The sequence below is a fragment of the Crocuta crocuta genome, unplaced genomic scaffold, assembly GCF_008692635.1.
Source record: "Crocuta crocuta isolate KB4526 unplaced genomic scaffold, BGI_CrCroc_1.0 scaffold88, whole genome shotgun sequence".
Lineage (NCBI taxonomy): Eukaryota > Metazoa > Chordata > Mammalia > Carnivora > Hyaenidae > Crocuta > Crocuta crocuta.
This window is the reverse complement of record NW_027532420.1, coordinates 722,491-738,473: the sequence shown is the minus strand read 5'-3', so window position 1 is coordinate 738,473 and position 15,983 is coordinate 722,491. Positions and strand designations below refer to the sequence as shown.

The following is a 15,983-nucleotide window of genomic DNA, read 5'->3' as shown; positions in this document are numbered from 1 at the left end:
TGTGGCTGATGTAAAACTTAGAATCGATACGTGCTGGACGTTAGCTCTTCCCCCTTCAAGCCTGTGCCCCAAATCCTGTCCTGTTTTAGTTTATTGGTTTATGTATTGGTTTATGTCGGTGTCAGGATAAGGAAACACAAGGGCAAGACAGAGCAGGGGCCCCCACAGCGTGGGGTAGGACTCCTGTGGGGAGACAGCTGCCCGAGGACAGACTGGCCCCGGGACACCGGATTCGGGGCCGCTTGGGCACGCCGAGCCGGGGCCGAGGCCGGCACACCTGGGACTGCTGACCTGGTGTGCTTCCTGCTCTGAGCCCTCCTTCTCCAAGTGCGTTCAGCGGGGCCGACACAGACGTCAGCTCTCCTCTCTCTTCAGGCGCAACGAAAAACCCACAGCTGCTGCCAGCGTCTGACCCTTCCAAAAGCGCACGGTTCGTGGGGGCAGAAGTGTTTGTGGCTGGAACTACGGGGCGGGGAAGGATTATGTGTAAAATTGTTCTTACATTAAGCCCTTGTCCGTGGCGCGTATCGGATTTTCTTCCCAGCAGCTGTCGGGCTCAGGCTGGAGAACACAGGTCGCCACGTTCATTCCTTGTGCGGGTTTGTGGATCTGTGTAAATTTCAAGCTGGCTGTTGGCCAAGACGGAGCACTGTAACCAAGCAGGTAAAGCGAACAAAGGACGAGTAAAGGGTCATTTTATGAGAATCTGATTGCAAACACCAACCCAGGTCTCAGTTCTGTGCCGGGGGCTGTTCTGAGCACAAACGATCATGAGCTCATTGAGTCCTTACAGAAACCTTCCGGCGTCGGGGCTGGAGGTTGTTAGATCTGGTTTTGCCTTCCTTGTGTTACGCCCGCCGATTTAGACGTGTCTGCCCACCGCGGGGAGAAAGAACACAGGTGGGGAGCGATCAATCCTGGTTGGTGCTGGTCCTGCTTTGCTGGTCGTGTGCTGGGTGACTTTGAGGACAGCACCCACCCTCTCTGAACTGCAGTTTCTGTATCTCCAAAATGAAGAAGTTAGACAAGATCAATGGGTTTTGAACCTTTTTTAAAAGCCATTGACTTTTTCTTTGATGCTCTAGAAGCTCAATTTAGCTGATAGAGTGGACGCTGTGCTGTTTGAAGGCAGAGCTTTGCCAAAGCTTTGCCCACATGCCCTGTGGCAGGTCTGATGGCCTCACAGGGCTTCTTTGAAGCCCTTTGTAAATCACTGAAGTACACGGGACCTGAGTCCTCTCTTCGCTCTGAAACTATGATTTTTTCATGTTATTTTGACTGTTGGTGAATGGGTTTTGACCAGAGAAGCTTTCAGTACAGAGAACCCGAGTTACCTTTTGTGAATTTATCACACACCCCTGATCACACCTGCTCTATTCCAGAACACGGAGAATGTACTCAACTGAGCTGCTCAGAACTGTCATGAGTCACCACAGAACAGATAATGACAATTATTTTATAAAAGTTACTGTGGTCTTGCAGACAGATGCACTTTCACTGAGTCACTTCAGGGGTCCCCCAAGGTCCCCTGAGACATACGGGTGGGAACTTTCCTCTGCCGCCATGCTGGGGTGGTGCTCTGTCACACAGTCCCCTTCCTCTCCCTGGCCACTGTGCACATTTTCGGTAAGAAGAGAAAGCCCACGGGTCATCTTGGGCACTCTGTTCGTCCCGGGGAGGCGAACAGTAACTTTTCGGCACAAACGGGGGAGAACTGAGGTCTCTCACTGGCCTCGTGCATGGAGCAGACACTCAGCAGATACAGGCAGGCAGTGAGCAGAGGGCCCCCCCGGGTCTCAGGAGCCAAGTGCTACCCCTTCCCTTACTGGGCTGTTAGCTTTGTTCCTAACCCCCTCCTCTACTTAAGGTCTTTTTGGCTGGCCTCCTTTTGTTAATCAGTGGTTTTGTAATCATGAAATAAACTACATTAGGAAAAAATAAACAACACATTTTCAGACTGTAAAGCAGAGGGGCACCTGGATGCTCAGGGAGTTCAGCATCAAGTTGTGGATCGAGCCCTGCATCTGGCTCCACACTGAGCATGCGCCATGCTCTCGCTCTCAAAAAAATTTTTTAAATAATATAGTAGTAAAAGACTGTATAGCAGACACCTGTTTAACTACCAACTACATCAAGAAACAGAACATCCTTAGAACCTCAAAAGGCATCCAGGTGTCCCCTTTTCTACTCAGAACATCCTGTCCCCTCTCTAGACAGAGGGTGATTACTTTCCCAGTAATGGTCTTCTTGTCTTTCTTTACCAGCTTCCCCGCCCTGAATATACCTCAAGTAGCTATGGTTTGGTTTAGCCTGCTTTTAAGATGTATATAAATTGAATCATTCTCTAAATATACTTTCCTGATTTACTTTTTTCACTGAGCAGTATGAGGGAAAGATTTATCTATGTGTCTCTGGAGTTGATTCCTCTTCAGTGCTGTAAATTCCAAATTTGGGTTAACTAGGAATCATACTGAGATAAGCATTTAGTACACGCAAGATTGTATAGTGCTCGGAGTAGAATCGCCAGGTCACGCAGCATGTGGAACTTTGGCTTTTTAGTTGATGTTACACTGTTTTCCAACATGATTTCATCTACAGTGAACCCCATAGGGCCTGAGAATTCACAGTCCCTCCCATGATTGCTACTGTGTGGTATTGTTGGTATTCCTAACTTTTGCCAATCTGGTGGGAATGCAGATTATGTATGGTTCAGTGAAATGTGTAGTTTAATTTTCATTTCCTTAATAATGCCATTTTCATATGTTTATTGGCCATCTGTATTTCCACTTTTGTGACATGCTACGAAATATTTTGCCATCTATTCTATTGGATCCCTGTTTTTCATGATTTTAGTAGTTACCTATATATTCTAACAGTCAAATAGAAAATTAAAAAACCTTAAAGGCACTACTTAAAATATCTTTTGTGGCTCCACTTTTCACTTTTTTCTTTTGGTGAACAGACACTCTTTATTTAAAAATAGTCAAATGTATAAATCTTTTCCATTTTGGTTAACATTTTTTGTGTCATTTATTTTAAAAATTCCTGCTATACTTCAAGATATTGAAAATATTTTTTTAATTTATTTATTTTTGAGAGCACACTCTCCCTTGCTCACACGTGTGTTGGGAGGGACACAGAGAAAGGGAGAGAAAATCCATGCAGGCTCCGAACTGTCAGTGCAGAGCCCGACGTGAGGGTCCATGCAGGGCTCCATCCCACCAACCATGAGATCATGACCTGAGCCCAAATCAAGAGCCTGACACTTAACCGACTGAGCCACCCAGGCACCCCAAAAGTAATTTTCTGTATTCTCTTCTTAGAGCTTTCTTTTCAAATTATCCACTTGCAATTGAGTTTTTGAATGGCAAGCCCATTTTTGCTAAGTGGATAGCCAGTTCATCACACATAGTGGGAAGTCAGTCATATATTCTATAAACCATAGTCACTGCCGCAGCCCTTCTGTATAAGTATAGTGTCTGTTCATACAAAGTTCTGTTCATGGGCTTTCTTATTGGGTACATCTCTCCAGACCTTATTTCTTATTGGGTACATCTCTGCAAACTACGTTGGTTTCTACAGCTTTCAAATATCTTGATAACTGGAAGAGCAAGCATCCCTCTCCGCCCGCCATTTTGTTCTGTTTTCTCACTGGCTCTGGCATCCTCAGTAATTTGAAATTCTAAATTGTAGAAGCAACTTCTATGGTTCACAAGACACCTATTGGGATTTTTGTTGTAATTTACTTAACCTAGCAATCATTTATTAGAAGGATAATTCATATCTTTGCAGTACTTGCCCTTCTAATGAATAAACATGATATAGTTCTCCATTTAGGTTTTCTTTAATGTCTCTCAGTAAGGTTTTATTATTATCCCCTGAGGAGGTCTTACCTATTTTTGTGGAATTCATTCCTAGGTATTAAATTGTTTTATGGTACTGTGAAAACTGTCTTGTTAAACTGTTTCATTTTCCATCCCTACATTGTAGGCATAGAGAAATACAATCAATTTTCATATATTTATTTTGTACTCCGTGAACTCTCATTAATTCTCATAAGAGTCTGTAGGTGTTGTGGGGTTTTGTTAGGTAGAAAATCATATTATTTGTGACTAATGCCAGTTGTGTTTATTCCTTTCTAATTGTTACGCCATTCTTTCTTTTCCTCAGTTATTCTGAGGATTAAAACTTTCAGTACAATGTTCAATGGAGTGGTGATTATTAGTGTCCCTTTTAAATTTTTTCCATTCCAAGGGAAAGTTTTCAACATTTTGCCATTAGGCATAATGTTCTCTGAACATGTTTGTTTCTCTGGTTTTGTAGACCACCTTTACCACTTTTTAAGGAAGTACCTTATGATTCCCATGATGTTAGCCGGGTATTGTTCTGTCTTTAATAACCCCAGCACTGTTCCACGGGGCATACATCTGGCATTCTGGTTACTTAAGCAGCTCTTACTTCTGCAAATGAATTCTTTTTTTAATTTTTTTTTATTTCTGAGAGAGAGAGAGAGAGAGAGAAAGCGTGAGCTGGGGAGGGTCAGAGAGAGAGGGAGATACAGAATCTGAAGCAGGCTCCAGGCTCTGAGCTGGCTGTCAGCACAGAGCCCGACACAGGGCTCAAACCCACGAATTGTGAGATCATGACCTGAGCCGAAGTCGGACACTTAACCGACTGAGCCACCCAGGCGCCCCAAATGAATTATTTTTTAGCATTCCTCATGTCATCAATGATGGAGTTCACATTTTTGCCTAAGTATCAGTCCCCAGGACCCCAACTCACCTCTGAGTGACACACTGTGGTATGTGCTCCCGGCAACCGCATTCTGTGCCTGTGTCTGGTGCTGTAATACTGGTTTAAACTGTCTGATCTTTCAGAGAGTCCTTTCCTTAATTCCTGCACCCGTGGAAGGCACATGCCTGATAGGTGCTCTGGAATGTTCTTCTTTTTTAAGATGAGTTTTCTTCTACTTTTAAGAATCTTGTCTCAGAAAAAAATCTGCTTTAACGGTATCATTCTTCCCTTCTCCTGTTATATCCTGGCTCATCGATTGTCTTCATAGTGTCCATAAAAGGTTTAAATAACCATTAATTTTTTTTTTCCTTTTTCAGGTTTCTATTCAAATCCCAGTTAGCTCACACACAATGTAGCATTGGTTTCAGGTGTAGAATTGAGTGAGTCATCACTCACATACAACACTCTGTGCTCATCACAGGTGCCCTCCTTATTAAATCTATGCCAAGGTCAACTTTAGGATTTCTCTGTGTTTTATTATGTTCGCATAGTTTTCTGCAATATGCCTTATCGCTTGCAGGTAGTGAACTGTGGAGTAATTAAGGTGATCTGCAAACTCCTGGAAAGGCAGGTTCAGAGGACAAATTATAAGGAGGGTGGTGGCTGAAGTGAGGCATGGGTCATTTTCACTGAAGTGACTGTTCAGTTTGCCTATTTTCTCTTGGGTAGCAGGAGAAGATTGAGGTGTATTAAAGAGCTAGCCAGTTTTAGGGAAAGACTTTTTCTCTGCACTGGATGTGAGGTCTTGTTTCCAAAGAGAGGTTCCAGGTTTAAGTCATATATAGTAATTTAGAGTGATAATTAAAAGGTAATGATTAGTAGTGTTTGTATTTTGTGCTACAGATGTAAGTAGTTATGGATATAAATGTGGTTTAAACGTGGTACCCCATGGAACAATGGAATTGGTGTATGACACATGTTCCACTCTGAACTTAACCTTGACATATGTCCCTTCTGCAGACAAGATTGGGGTATTGTTTTATTCCAGCTCTACTTAGTGTTGGAGTTGGAATAAAATAATAGGCACAGCGTTAAGAAAAAATACAGTATATAACTTGCAGAGGAGAATAGGGAAAATGCAACTATAAAATTAATCAAGCCGGAAGAACTAAAGACAGAGAACAAAGAAACATAGAAGAGGTGGGGGAAAGGCAAAGTCCAAAACTAATATGGGAAAAATAAATCTAAATATAATCTAAATAACTAAATATATCAGTAATTTAAATTATAATTTTAAATAAATTGAGTTCTCTCGTTTAAAGATAATCATTTTCACTTTTTTGGGGTAATAGCCAGCAATATATATATTTTGAATGACTCATCTAAAAAATAAGGAATCAGAAAAGTTGAACAGACCCAAGAGAAATATTACCTGCAAATGTATCACCATATTAATATGGGATAAGACTTGCAGGCGGGGGCGCCTGGGGGGCTCAGTCGCTTAAGCGTCCAACTCTTGAGTTTGGCTCAGGTTAGGATCTCATGGAATCTTAATGGAATTGAGCCACACATTGGGCTCCACACTGACAGGCTGTGATTCTCTCTCTGCCCCTCCCCTGCTTGTATGTTCTCTTTCTCTGTATCTTCCCTCCCCACCTCCTCAAAAATAAACAAACTTAAAAAAATGCTTCCTCAAAAGAATTCCAAGAGAAGAGGGTATAACGGGGGCCGTCTGGCAAGCATTACAGGTAGGAATGTTTCTAATAGGTGAACCGTGACAGCAGAGAGAGCCAGGGCCGAGCCCCCAGCTCGTCTCATGGAGCCGACCCAGGACGTGTACTGACTTTGTGCCACGTCCACTTAGTTATGGTAGAACTGCTTCCGGGTTTCCCTTTCCAGTGTTGGTCCAGGTGGGGATTGGGCACAGGAGAACTCTGTAGAACATCGCAATGCAGAGTAAGGAGCTGCTGCCTTTAGAGTCCAAGTTCGTGCCATGTTGCCTGCACACGTCACTGCTCACCTGGCAATGCCAGATCTACAGCGAGTTCAGCTGCCTCCAGGCTGCCTGCTTTGATTTCAGAGTCCCAGGCCAGCTGTGTGAGCATTCTGGGAGAAAGGGCACCAGCTTCTCCTCAGGGCACCGACATCCCTGAGCTTGGAGGTGGTGATAGACAAACTCCATTCCAGGTTTTCCTCAAGGTCTCAAGTACATCTTCGCTCTCCCCGACTTCACATTTGGCTCTTGTTACCGACGGTCAGACAGACAGACTACGGGAACTTCAAGCCCAACACACCTGCAAAGGCAGCAGCCTCACAGAGATTCTTAAGGGACAACTGCAGAGGGACTAATTGGTATAAGAAATTCCTCATTCTTGAACATTCTGAGTGATCAGAGTTTAATGGATACATCACCCAAACTTGAAAAAGTCAATACAAGAAAGGCAAATTAGAGGCTGTCAAACTTGATCATGAACATAGCTGCAAACAGCTTAAATAAAATATCAGCAAAACAAATCTAGCATGAAGCATCAGCTTTCTAAGAAATCTATTATGATAAGGTTGCCTATTTTAAATAACATCCTGGCCCATAGATTGAGTAGAAAGATAACACCTTATTATGAGATACAACCTTGCTTTGACAGAAGTACACAATCAAACCTGCAAAAATTACATTGGGATTATTTTGAAAACTAGACATACCACTTAATCAGTAAAGAGAGAACGGATTGGACGATGGCCAGAATGGACGTAGGGAGAACAGTTAGTATCTGTTACAGTACAGGAATATCCAGCAGCTTGGGCTAGGCCTTTGACTCAAGGGTGACGGTATTGGAGAGGAATGAATATAGACATAATCAAAGGAAATTGGGGAAGAAAATTGGCATGGGGAAGTAATCGATAGGTTTACGCATTTGAAAGCCCTGGGGTAATGGCAATTAACTTTATCAAGGGATTTTCAGTGTAGGACACTAAAGTGCATTATTACACATCTAAGATTTGTCATTGATTCTTAAGCAGGCATTTACCTAGGGAAAAACGGAAGTAAAATTCAACTGAACAAACCTGTACTTGGGGACTGTCCAAATCCTCTAGCTTCATCACCAATGGTAAAACCTTCCAGAACCTAGGGACTGTTGATAAGGATATTTGAGAGACTTCTGTGCTTCCAGAATATTGCTGCTTGCAATTACAATAATACCGAGGTTTGAGAGCATAATTTGTTCCAGAAACGTGCTTGTAATTCAAAACACTTGTATATCAAAGCGAATTTCAAGGACTTTTGGCTCAGCTGTGATCGTGTGACACTGGGCATCACGTACGACTCATATTGCAAGACATGGCTCATTTACCAAGTTAAAATGTATTAGAAATGTCTGCTCGGCTTGTGGAACACTCACAGAACAAGTGACTCGCAATCCAGGGTTGTCCTGTACTTCGAAATTTGTGGCTTCTTCCCTTTTCTTTTAAAAATATTCTCATTTCTAATATTTTAAGTATTTTTTTTTGTAATTTTTACATGAAAATGGCCGATCTGTTATATATCAACCACGATTTCTTTCTTCATGACCAGCAGACTCACCTATGACATAGGACAGACATTTCTTAGTCTGCAGCTGCTCTAGTCTGAGTTTTTTGTTGCTTAATTTTTATGAGCTGATTTTGTTTGGTTGTTTGTTTTACTTTGTTTTGCTTACAAAGTAGCAAAGTTGTATCTAATAGACCAAGAACTGTTTTTACATATGCCAGAGTCACTGAGCAACTAATGAACCATGAATATTTATGTTTACCAGTAACTGAAATGCTTGAGTGCTATGAGTTTTTAATTTGCTTTTTGCCTTTGCTACTAAATAGAAAGGCAAGATTTGATGAAAAAAAAAAAAGCATATGATGCATTTATGTCTACAATTATACGTTAGCAAGGATGATGCCATAAAAACTCGCATTGATTGAGGGCTAACAGTATACCAGGCATAGTTCTGATTTATATATTAATTCATTCAGTTCTTACAGAAATCCTATGAGGTAGGATTGTAACCCTATTTTACAGATGAGGAAATTGAGGCACAAAGAAACGAGGTAACTTTCTCAATAGGTAACAAGCTTCCTATTTGCCTGGTCTGGGGTATGGACACAGCTTTGATAACTTGAGGGCAGTGTCAAGGCTCCTAACTACTCCTCCGTGTTGGAATGAATAGCTCTGTTAGAAAGTGGATCCCCCTGAGATCTGTTAAGCCAAGTGGAGATAAATTGCTGATGCATGTGGAGCTGATAAACAATAGTTACATCAAGGAGAGTTTTCAATATTTAATTTCCATTTATTGTGGCTAAAAAATAAAATTAGGAGTTTTCTAAATGCAGTGCATACCTTCTTCCACAAATACGTTTAACAGAAGTCTGGAGAAATGTTGAGTCCTGTTTTCAGAGGCAGAACTGATATCTTTGGTTAGATTCTCCTTGTTTATTTTTTTCCTTCTTCAATGGCATCTTTCCATGTTGCTACCTCTTTATTCATTTCACAGTTTGCACGGTAGCCAAATGCTTCCCAAGATATGTGTTAAGGATGACAGCAATGGGAAAAAACAGTTTTTGCCCACTTTTTCACAGATTTCTTTTGGGCTTCATAAAAAGCTTAGTAATGTAAATATTCCATCTACTGTAATGTGTATTCTTTATTGAGAATTTCTATTTACCACTATTTAACATCACTGAAAATTGAATGCAAATCAGATATTTCGTGGACACTTCTAGAAGTTAAGGGGCATCACTGCAACCTAGAGATGGCATGACTCTAAGAGTCCATGATTCCTGGATGTACAGAGGTTCCTTAGACAGTGAGTGAGGCTCATGTAATTCTGAAATAATACCTAGAGTTTAAGGTTCAAGTGCACAGTGACTGTCATCTTTGTGTACCCAGGACACAGCATCCAGTAGACACGTAGGAAATACTGAGTGATTAAGTGAATGAATGAATGAATGACATTTTATCACCTTATTCATTCATTCATTCATTATAGAAATTAATATACTTTGGTAGTTAGAGTTTATCTCATGGTTTAAGCACTTAGGGATTTTGAATTTAAACTGTATTATATTGTTTTCTTTCCACATACAGGGATTATTTGTGTCTTTAAAAAATCATGTACATCTTTTGGTATAGTTAAAAATATCCCAAATTCAGGGACATTGTTTATTTTATAATGTTGAAAATGATATTTTAAATATTTTGAGAAGATTTTAACTCTCAATACTAATAAACATTTGAATATGGTAGAAATCACCCTTACTGGACAGCTAACAGAGAATGACTCTCCATTGTTAAGTTTCCTGGACGCTGGGGACAGCTACATTTTCCTCAATAGAAGCCCTTCCCATTTTGTTTCAAGATCTACAATAAAAAATGTGTTTTATGCAAGGGCATGATTTAACTGGATTTTATATTTACGCTTATACTTAAAAAATGATACGAAAACAAGTTGCCAATACTGAACACACCTACTTACAAAACATTTATTCTCAAAGTCTTGCACACACGGGCCGATAAAGGATCCCCTGCGGTTAGGCACTGCTGTTACATGTGTGATTTTGTGACGGTCCTAACCGTATATTCTCTAATTGTGATTTTTCAGACCCCTGTGGCCTTTCCTAACCACTCGCTTCCAACTAAGAGAGGAGCTGCCCTGGACCACAAGATGTCACTCTAGGTCTCCCAGCAACCTTTAGATGAGAAGCGAATGACCCTGCGACAAAGGTTAACTGTTAGATAATAATCACTGTGCATGTCAGGCTTGCCCTCAGACCTCACTCGCCCTCACTCCCCATCACTAGGCCAACAGATTTAGGTACTCATGCTTCAGTAACAGAGAATAAAAAACAAAATGGAGCGACAGGAGTGGGGCTCAGAGATGTCGTTTGCGAGCTACGTGTACGTGTGGCCTGGCAAAGAGACCCAGAGCAAGACGGCCTCCCAGAACTGAACAATGGTCTGTTCCCGATGAGGCTTTGCAAGGGTGGAAATTTGGCACTAACAGGTACAAGGGGATCTAACGTCTCTCTGTGATGNAGGAGGAGCCATTGGCACCTTAGAGAAGATAAACATTTTCTTTTTAGGGATGGAAATCTTACATTTTTAAAAAGACGTTTAGAAAGCAGAGAGATCACAGACTTTTGTCCTAACAGAAAGGATGTAAACATGGTCAATTTAGGTATTAATCGTAAATACTCATTTATGAAATGAGCTGTTCTTCAGAAAATTAAAATTACTGACATGTATTTGATGATATATCAGAAGGACTGTTTTGTTGTGTGATTATGATACTGTAGTTACGATTACAGAGTCCTCACCTTTTAGAGGTATATACTGAAATATTTATGGATCAAATGATATAATGAGGTTTGCTTCACAATTCTAGGAGTGGGGGAGGGAGGGGTGTGGCCGGGTGGTAGATGAAACAAGACTAATCGTGAGTTCCTAACTTTTGAATTGGGTGGTGGATAGCATGTGGATTTAGGATAGCGTATGAATTTAATCTATTCCATAGTCATTAGTGGGGGAACCTTCCACCTGGATCCGAGCTGGCGGCTACTCATCGTGATCGGTTTCTGAAGATTCAGGTGGTAGTAGCCCTGCGCTGCCTTTTGGAATCAGTGTGACTGGTTGTGTAAGCCAAAAAAGGGAGTTTCCATTTGTGTCCCAAATGTAATTTTAAAACTGTCAGAAGTTGATTCAACTGTCTAGTTTTCAGAATTCCTTGAAAAAGGTTATTCACTCCCAATGGTGCCTGGTATGAATATATAGATTTCTATCATAATCCCTCTTAGATTTCAACTTCCCATTTTGAAATTTCTAAAGCAGAGGATTGCTCTCCTGTAGCAGTGCCTTTAGCTCTTTGCTGGTTTCCAGTGTTCTTCTCTGAAATTTTTCCAGCCTTCCTAGCACTTTTTCCACTGGGGACTGGCAGCCAGCCCAACACAGGTCCCTGACTTCAGACACATCACATCAGCATTGGTTAAAATGGGAAGAGAATTGGCCCTGTTTCATTTCCCTTATCCTTCCTAAAAGATGTAGAATTTTATGTTAACCTTTGTGGTGAGTAATAGTAATGTCATCTCTAATCGCTAGTGGATTTCACATGTTTTTTCCGAGGCCTAGTTCAGAGTCCATTATCTTATTTGGAATGTAATTTTTATTATTTTCTGTCATGTTGTATTGAATACTGGCTTGCTTCAAAACTTCTGTCCCATGACATCCTGCAACCCATCCAATCCACTTTTGCACTGACACGAGGAAAGATGCTAGATTCGTCTATATATCCAGATATTTCACAGTGTGCTCCTATTTATATAACCACAGACATTCAGCATTTAAGTGATTTGGCCCCAAACACATTCACTTCACTGTGCATGTTTTTAGTGGAATCATACAGTTGAGCTACTCCATAGATTTAGGATTTTGTTCCTTATTTTTTCCACTAAATTAACTGTCACAACATTTTCCTTCAATTTCCTGGAGTCATTTCTTAAAATTACTTTCGCTTTGGAGGCACTTAAAATTTTTGAACAAAGTGATTATTATTTCCTTAGTCCATTTGATTATAGACGTGAATTATTAAATGTATTTTCCATGCCAGCACACATCTCAGTTAACTAAGTATGGAGTAACAATGAAATCCAATGGCTTCTTTTTCTCCCCGTGGCACTGGAAATTTATTACCCCCCGTGGATTATAGAAAGCCCTCTTGAAGTATTGATATATTCTTGGGAATTCCAAATTCAAATTACTCTTTAACTTTCTGTTTTTGTTTGTTCTGAACGCCCACTGTTCAAGAGGTTCAGTGGTAGGTCTATGAAATAACAGAGGTATGTACTCTGATTATACAACCCAGTGGGCAGCCAAAGAAATGTTGACAAATGGTGTCCAAAAAGTTTTAAGAACAAAAACTTATCCCAGTTCTTACAGCAAAGCATCCTATATTTACCTTACAGCAACAACAAAAGTACAAAGCCAGAAAGTCAATAGCTTAAAATGGAAATTTTTTTCAAATAAAAACTAGTGTTTACTCTTACCGTGTGGCCTGTGTAGATCAGCACAGTTCCCTGTGGGCACCACCTGGGGACAAAGAACCTATAGTTAATGACAGCTGGATATGGAAAGAGAATGCGCTGAATAAGCCCCTCCAGCCTTCTCTAACCCCCAGGACGGTGCCCCTGTGCAAACCGCCCCGGCCGAGGTGGCCCTGCACTCCAGTTGTCCCGGCAAGGTCCGGCCTGCTTTGTGGTGAGGTAATATGTGCACACCTCATGTAGCATCTCGCCCTTTTTATGTCAGTTGTAGAATCTGAATCAAAGAATCAAAGCATGTTAGAGCCAGAAGACCATAACCTTATCCAAGTTCTTCATTTTACAGAAAAAGAAACTGAGGCTTCATTAAGCTGCTTGTACCAGATCACACAGTTCATAGAATTAAATCTTAATTCAAGATAAGGGAAAGATTGATGTTCATTAGTGATAGTTTGGAAGTAAATACGAGCAATGTCATCTGGCAGCAACTCATAATACAGAAGTGTACGGGAAATCATTTTACACATGAAATGTTTTCATTATTACCCAACTTGTTATATGAAGGCAATACCCCAATAATCTTTTCCTGTATATACCAACAGAAGATAGAGTCTAAAAATAGTGATAAAAAGGTAAAGATAGATAATAGAGTCTATGACCATTTTTCATTAAGACAGATCTCAATATATTAATACTGTGTAACATGACCACCAGCTCAGTTAATCCCTGGAGACTGACCATGGTTCCGTCACTGCTCGGGACTCAGTCATGGACAGGGTCCCCTGTGCTTACATGCCAGCAAAAAAATACCAGACATATGTGTGGTTTTTTCCTCTCTCTCTGCTCTCCCTTTTAGGATGAAAAAATCTCTCTTGTACTGAACTTTCCCACTGACACCTTTTGGCCTAGAATGACCTCCAAAAAAAATCACAATAGTGAGCTGTGCCTATATAAATAATAACCGGACTGTGATTTTGTAGGGAAGCCAATGCTAAACTTAGAATCTTAGGAAACGAACATGAGCTACGTACCAGCTGACCCTAATGCACATACACTATTTATTCCTGAGGATGAAGAAGAAAGGCTAACCAGGCACTGATCACAACTGACCTTTCTGGCTCTAGCATTCTGTCTGTAGCCGTTTTCAAAGGGCAATTTTACATGAGATTGACTTGTCAATAATTCAAAGAGGCTTTCGTATTTTAAATGTAGATTTCATTTCTGTTCCGTTTCTGAGTAGGAAATGCAGTTTTACACATTTTTACTTTCTGTATCATGCAAATAGTTAAATACTTGCGGCCACAGCTGAGTCTCCACTTTAAAAATAGAAAATGCTACTGTGTTTCTGGCCCATCCCCCACCTGCTCCGAGTGTTTCTGAATAGCGCTCAGTATCCAGGCCATTCTCCAGTTAGCACACAGGAGTCTTTGTGAAAGTCTGAAGGGAAGGAAAAAGTTGTCAGCAATCCAGTCGCTGGTATGTCTTCTGGCTAGAGCAGCTGCCCTTATGATGCCTGGTTGTCGCAGACAGAAACGGCCACCACGCTATGCCCGCAGATATTGCTGTTGAGAGGGACTGCGTAAAGCAGAGCCTCACGAAAAGAAGGCTAGCGAGTGTAGAAGACTGTTCTACTAAACGAAAAGCTAGCTGGGGTATTCTGACCAGTCAAGGTTAGTATAGCGGCCATTGCAAATCTGTTGGTATCCTGCAGTAAACCATATTGACCTGATGTTTTGCAAATACTAACTTTAAGCTGTGGGTGCTTTCCAGAACGCGGGTTCTGAAATGTATGGCATGGCAAAGGACCGCGCTCTTGTCACTTTTAGTGTATGGAGAACGCATCTGTGGACTCACTCCTATGATCAGTGAAACACAACCATCAACTCTTAGTCTCTTGGTTGTTTACCTTTCCGTTTTAGCAGGTGCTTCCGAGTTGGTATGGAAACAGGACAGACGCTGTTAAGCAGCAGACTATTTACGAGCAATTAGAGATGAACATTTTGAATCATTTAAATTGGACCAGAACGTAGGAGGGTGACGTAGGCAAGAAAATGAACAGAATGAGTTCCTTAGAGTGCTCTGACACAACGTTACTAATTTGAGTAATAAAAAAAAAAAAAATGTGAGAGGCATAAAGGAGAAAGAGCTCGGTACCTGAGGGGAGCTTTGTGAGGAAATTAGCTTTAAAAAGAATACTCCAAATGTAAATTTTAGCGAACATCGGTATGGTCAGTAATAGACTTAACTGTTGGAAATGCAGACTCAGACGTGACCCCACACTTCCAGAAAACCTTTGTTTCCCAAAACATTGCATCACTTACATTTACTGTGTAATAGATGGAATCTGAAGACTACTATTGATAAAGTATTATAAATTTTTAAAATCTAAAGGAATACTTTTAAATAGGACAAAATACTATCATTTCTTTAAAAGACGGAGAAAACTACCTAATTCTCCCTCCCTAGCACACATTACCTTTTAGTTACGTTTTAACTGTACAATTACCAATAAAAATTGAGGACAGATTGGCATGAATGGACAGTAGTTGACTACAAAGAAGACAATATGCAACAAGTGTTTATGAGTGATTACTGTATGCTAGGCATTGAACTAGAGGTTGGAAAGTAGTAATAAATAGTCTCATCATTCACATGGTCTTTAGATTCAGGAATAATTTAGGCAATTACTGTAGAATACAGAGTATCTGGTGTGTTCTTCAGTTGAAGACTGTTACCTAAATATGTACTTGACAACAGGTATGAACAGAATAAAAGGGTCAGCAAGGTGGCTAAAAGCAAACAAAAGTAAATTAATTCACCTGGATGAGTCTCACGTATTTTCAAAGAAGACAGACTCCAGAGAAAGTTGAAAATAAGCTGTGAAATTATATTTTAAAACCTAATTTTGTGTAAAGAAAATACAGTTTTATGCAATTTTTCTCGACATAGTTTTAAATATATTGAAAATAAGAGAGAAATCTCCTATGCTTCAATAAAAAAAAGGAAAAAGTCTTGGCAACCTTTCATTAGATTTAGCTTCAAATGTTTCCAGCACTGTTAATGAGAATGTAACCAGGCCCATTTTGCTGAAGGTAATTTGTTGACATATATCAGAATTTTAAGAATTTACTCTAATTAGACACATTCACAAAAATAAGAAATAATATTAATTCCTCAAAACTAAAAGCCAC

At 40.5% G+C, this 15,983-nt stretch overlaps 1 protein-coding gene across 2 annotated transcripts in view; it reads left to right on the top strand.

Annotated features, from left to right (window-relative positions):
* Nucleotides 1-15,983, top strand: part of ASB5 (ankyrin repeat and SOCS box containing 5) — a 47,711-nt gene that overhangs the window by 13,881 nt on the left and 17,847 nt on the right. The window contains exon 1 of one of the 2 annotated variants that reach the window (XM_077779073.1): nucleotides 14,289-14,462. The exons of the other annotated variant lie outside the window; for it this stretch is intronic. Within the exon in view, the coding sequence (XP_077635199.1) occupies nucleotides 14,339-14,462 (124 nt within the window). The 5' untranslated portion in view covers nucleotides 14,289-14,338. Of the gene's footprint in view, nucleotides 1-14,288; nucleotides 14,463-15,983 lie in introns of those variants that run through there. 2 annotated transcript variants of the gene reach the window in all.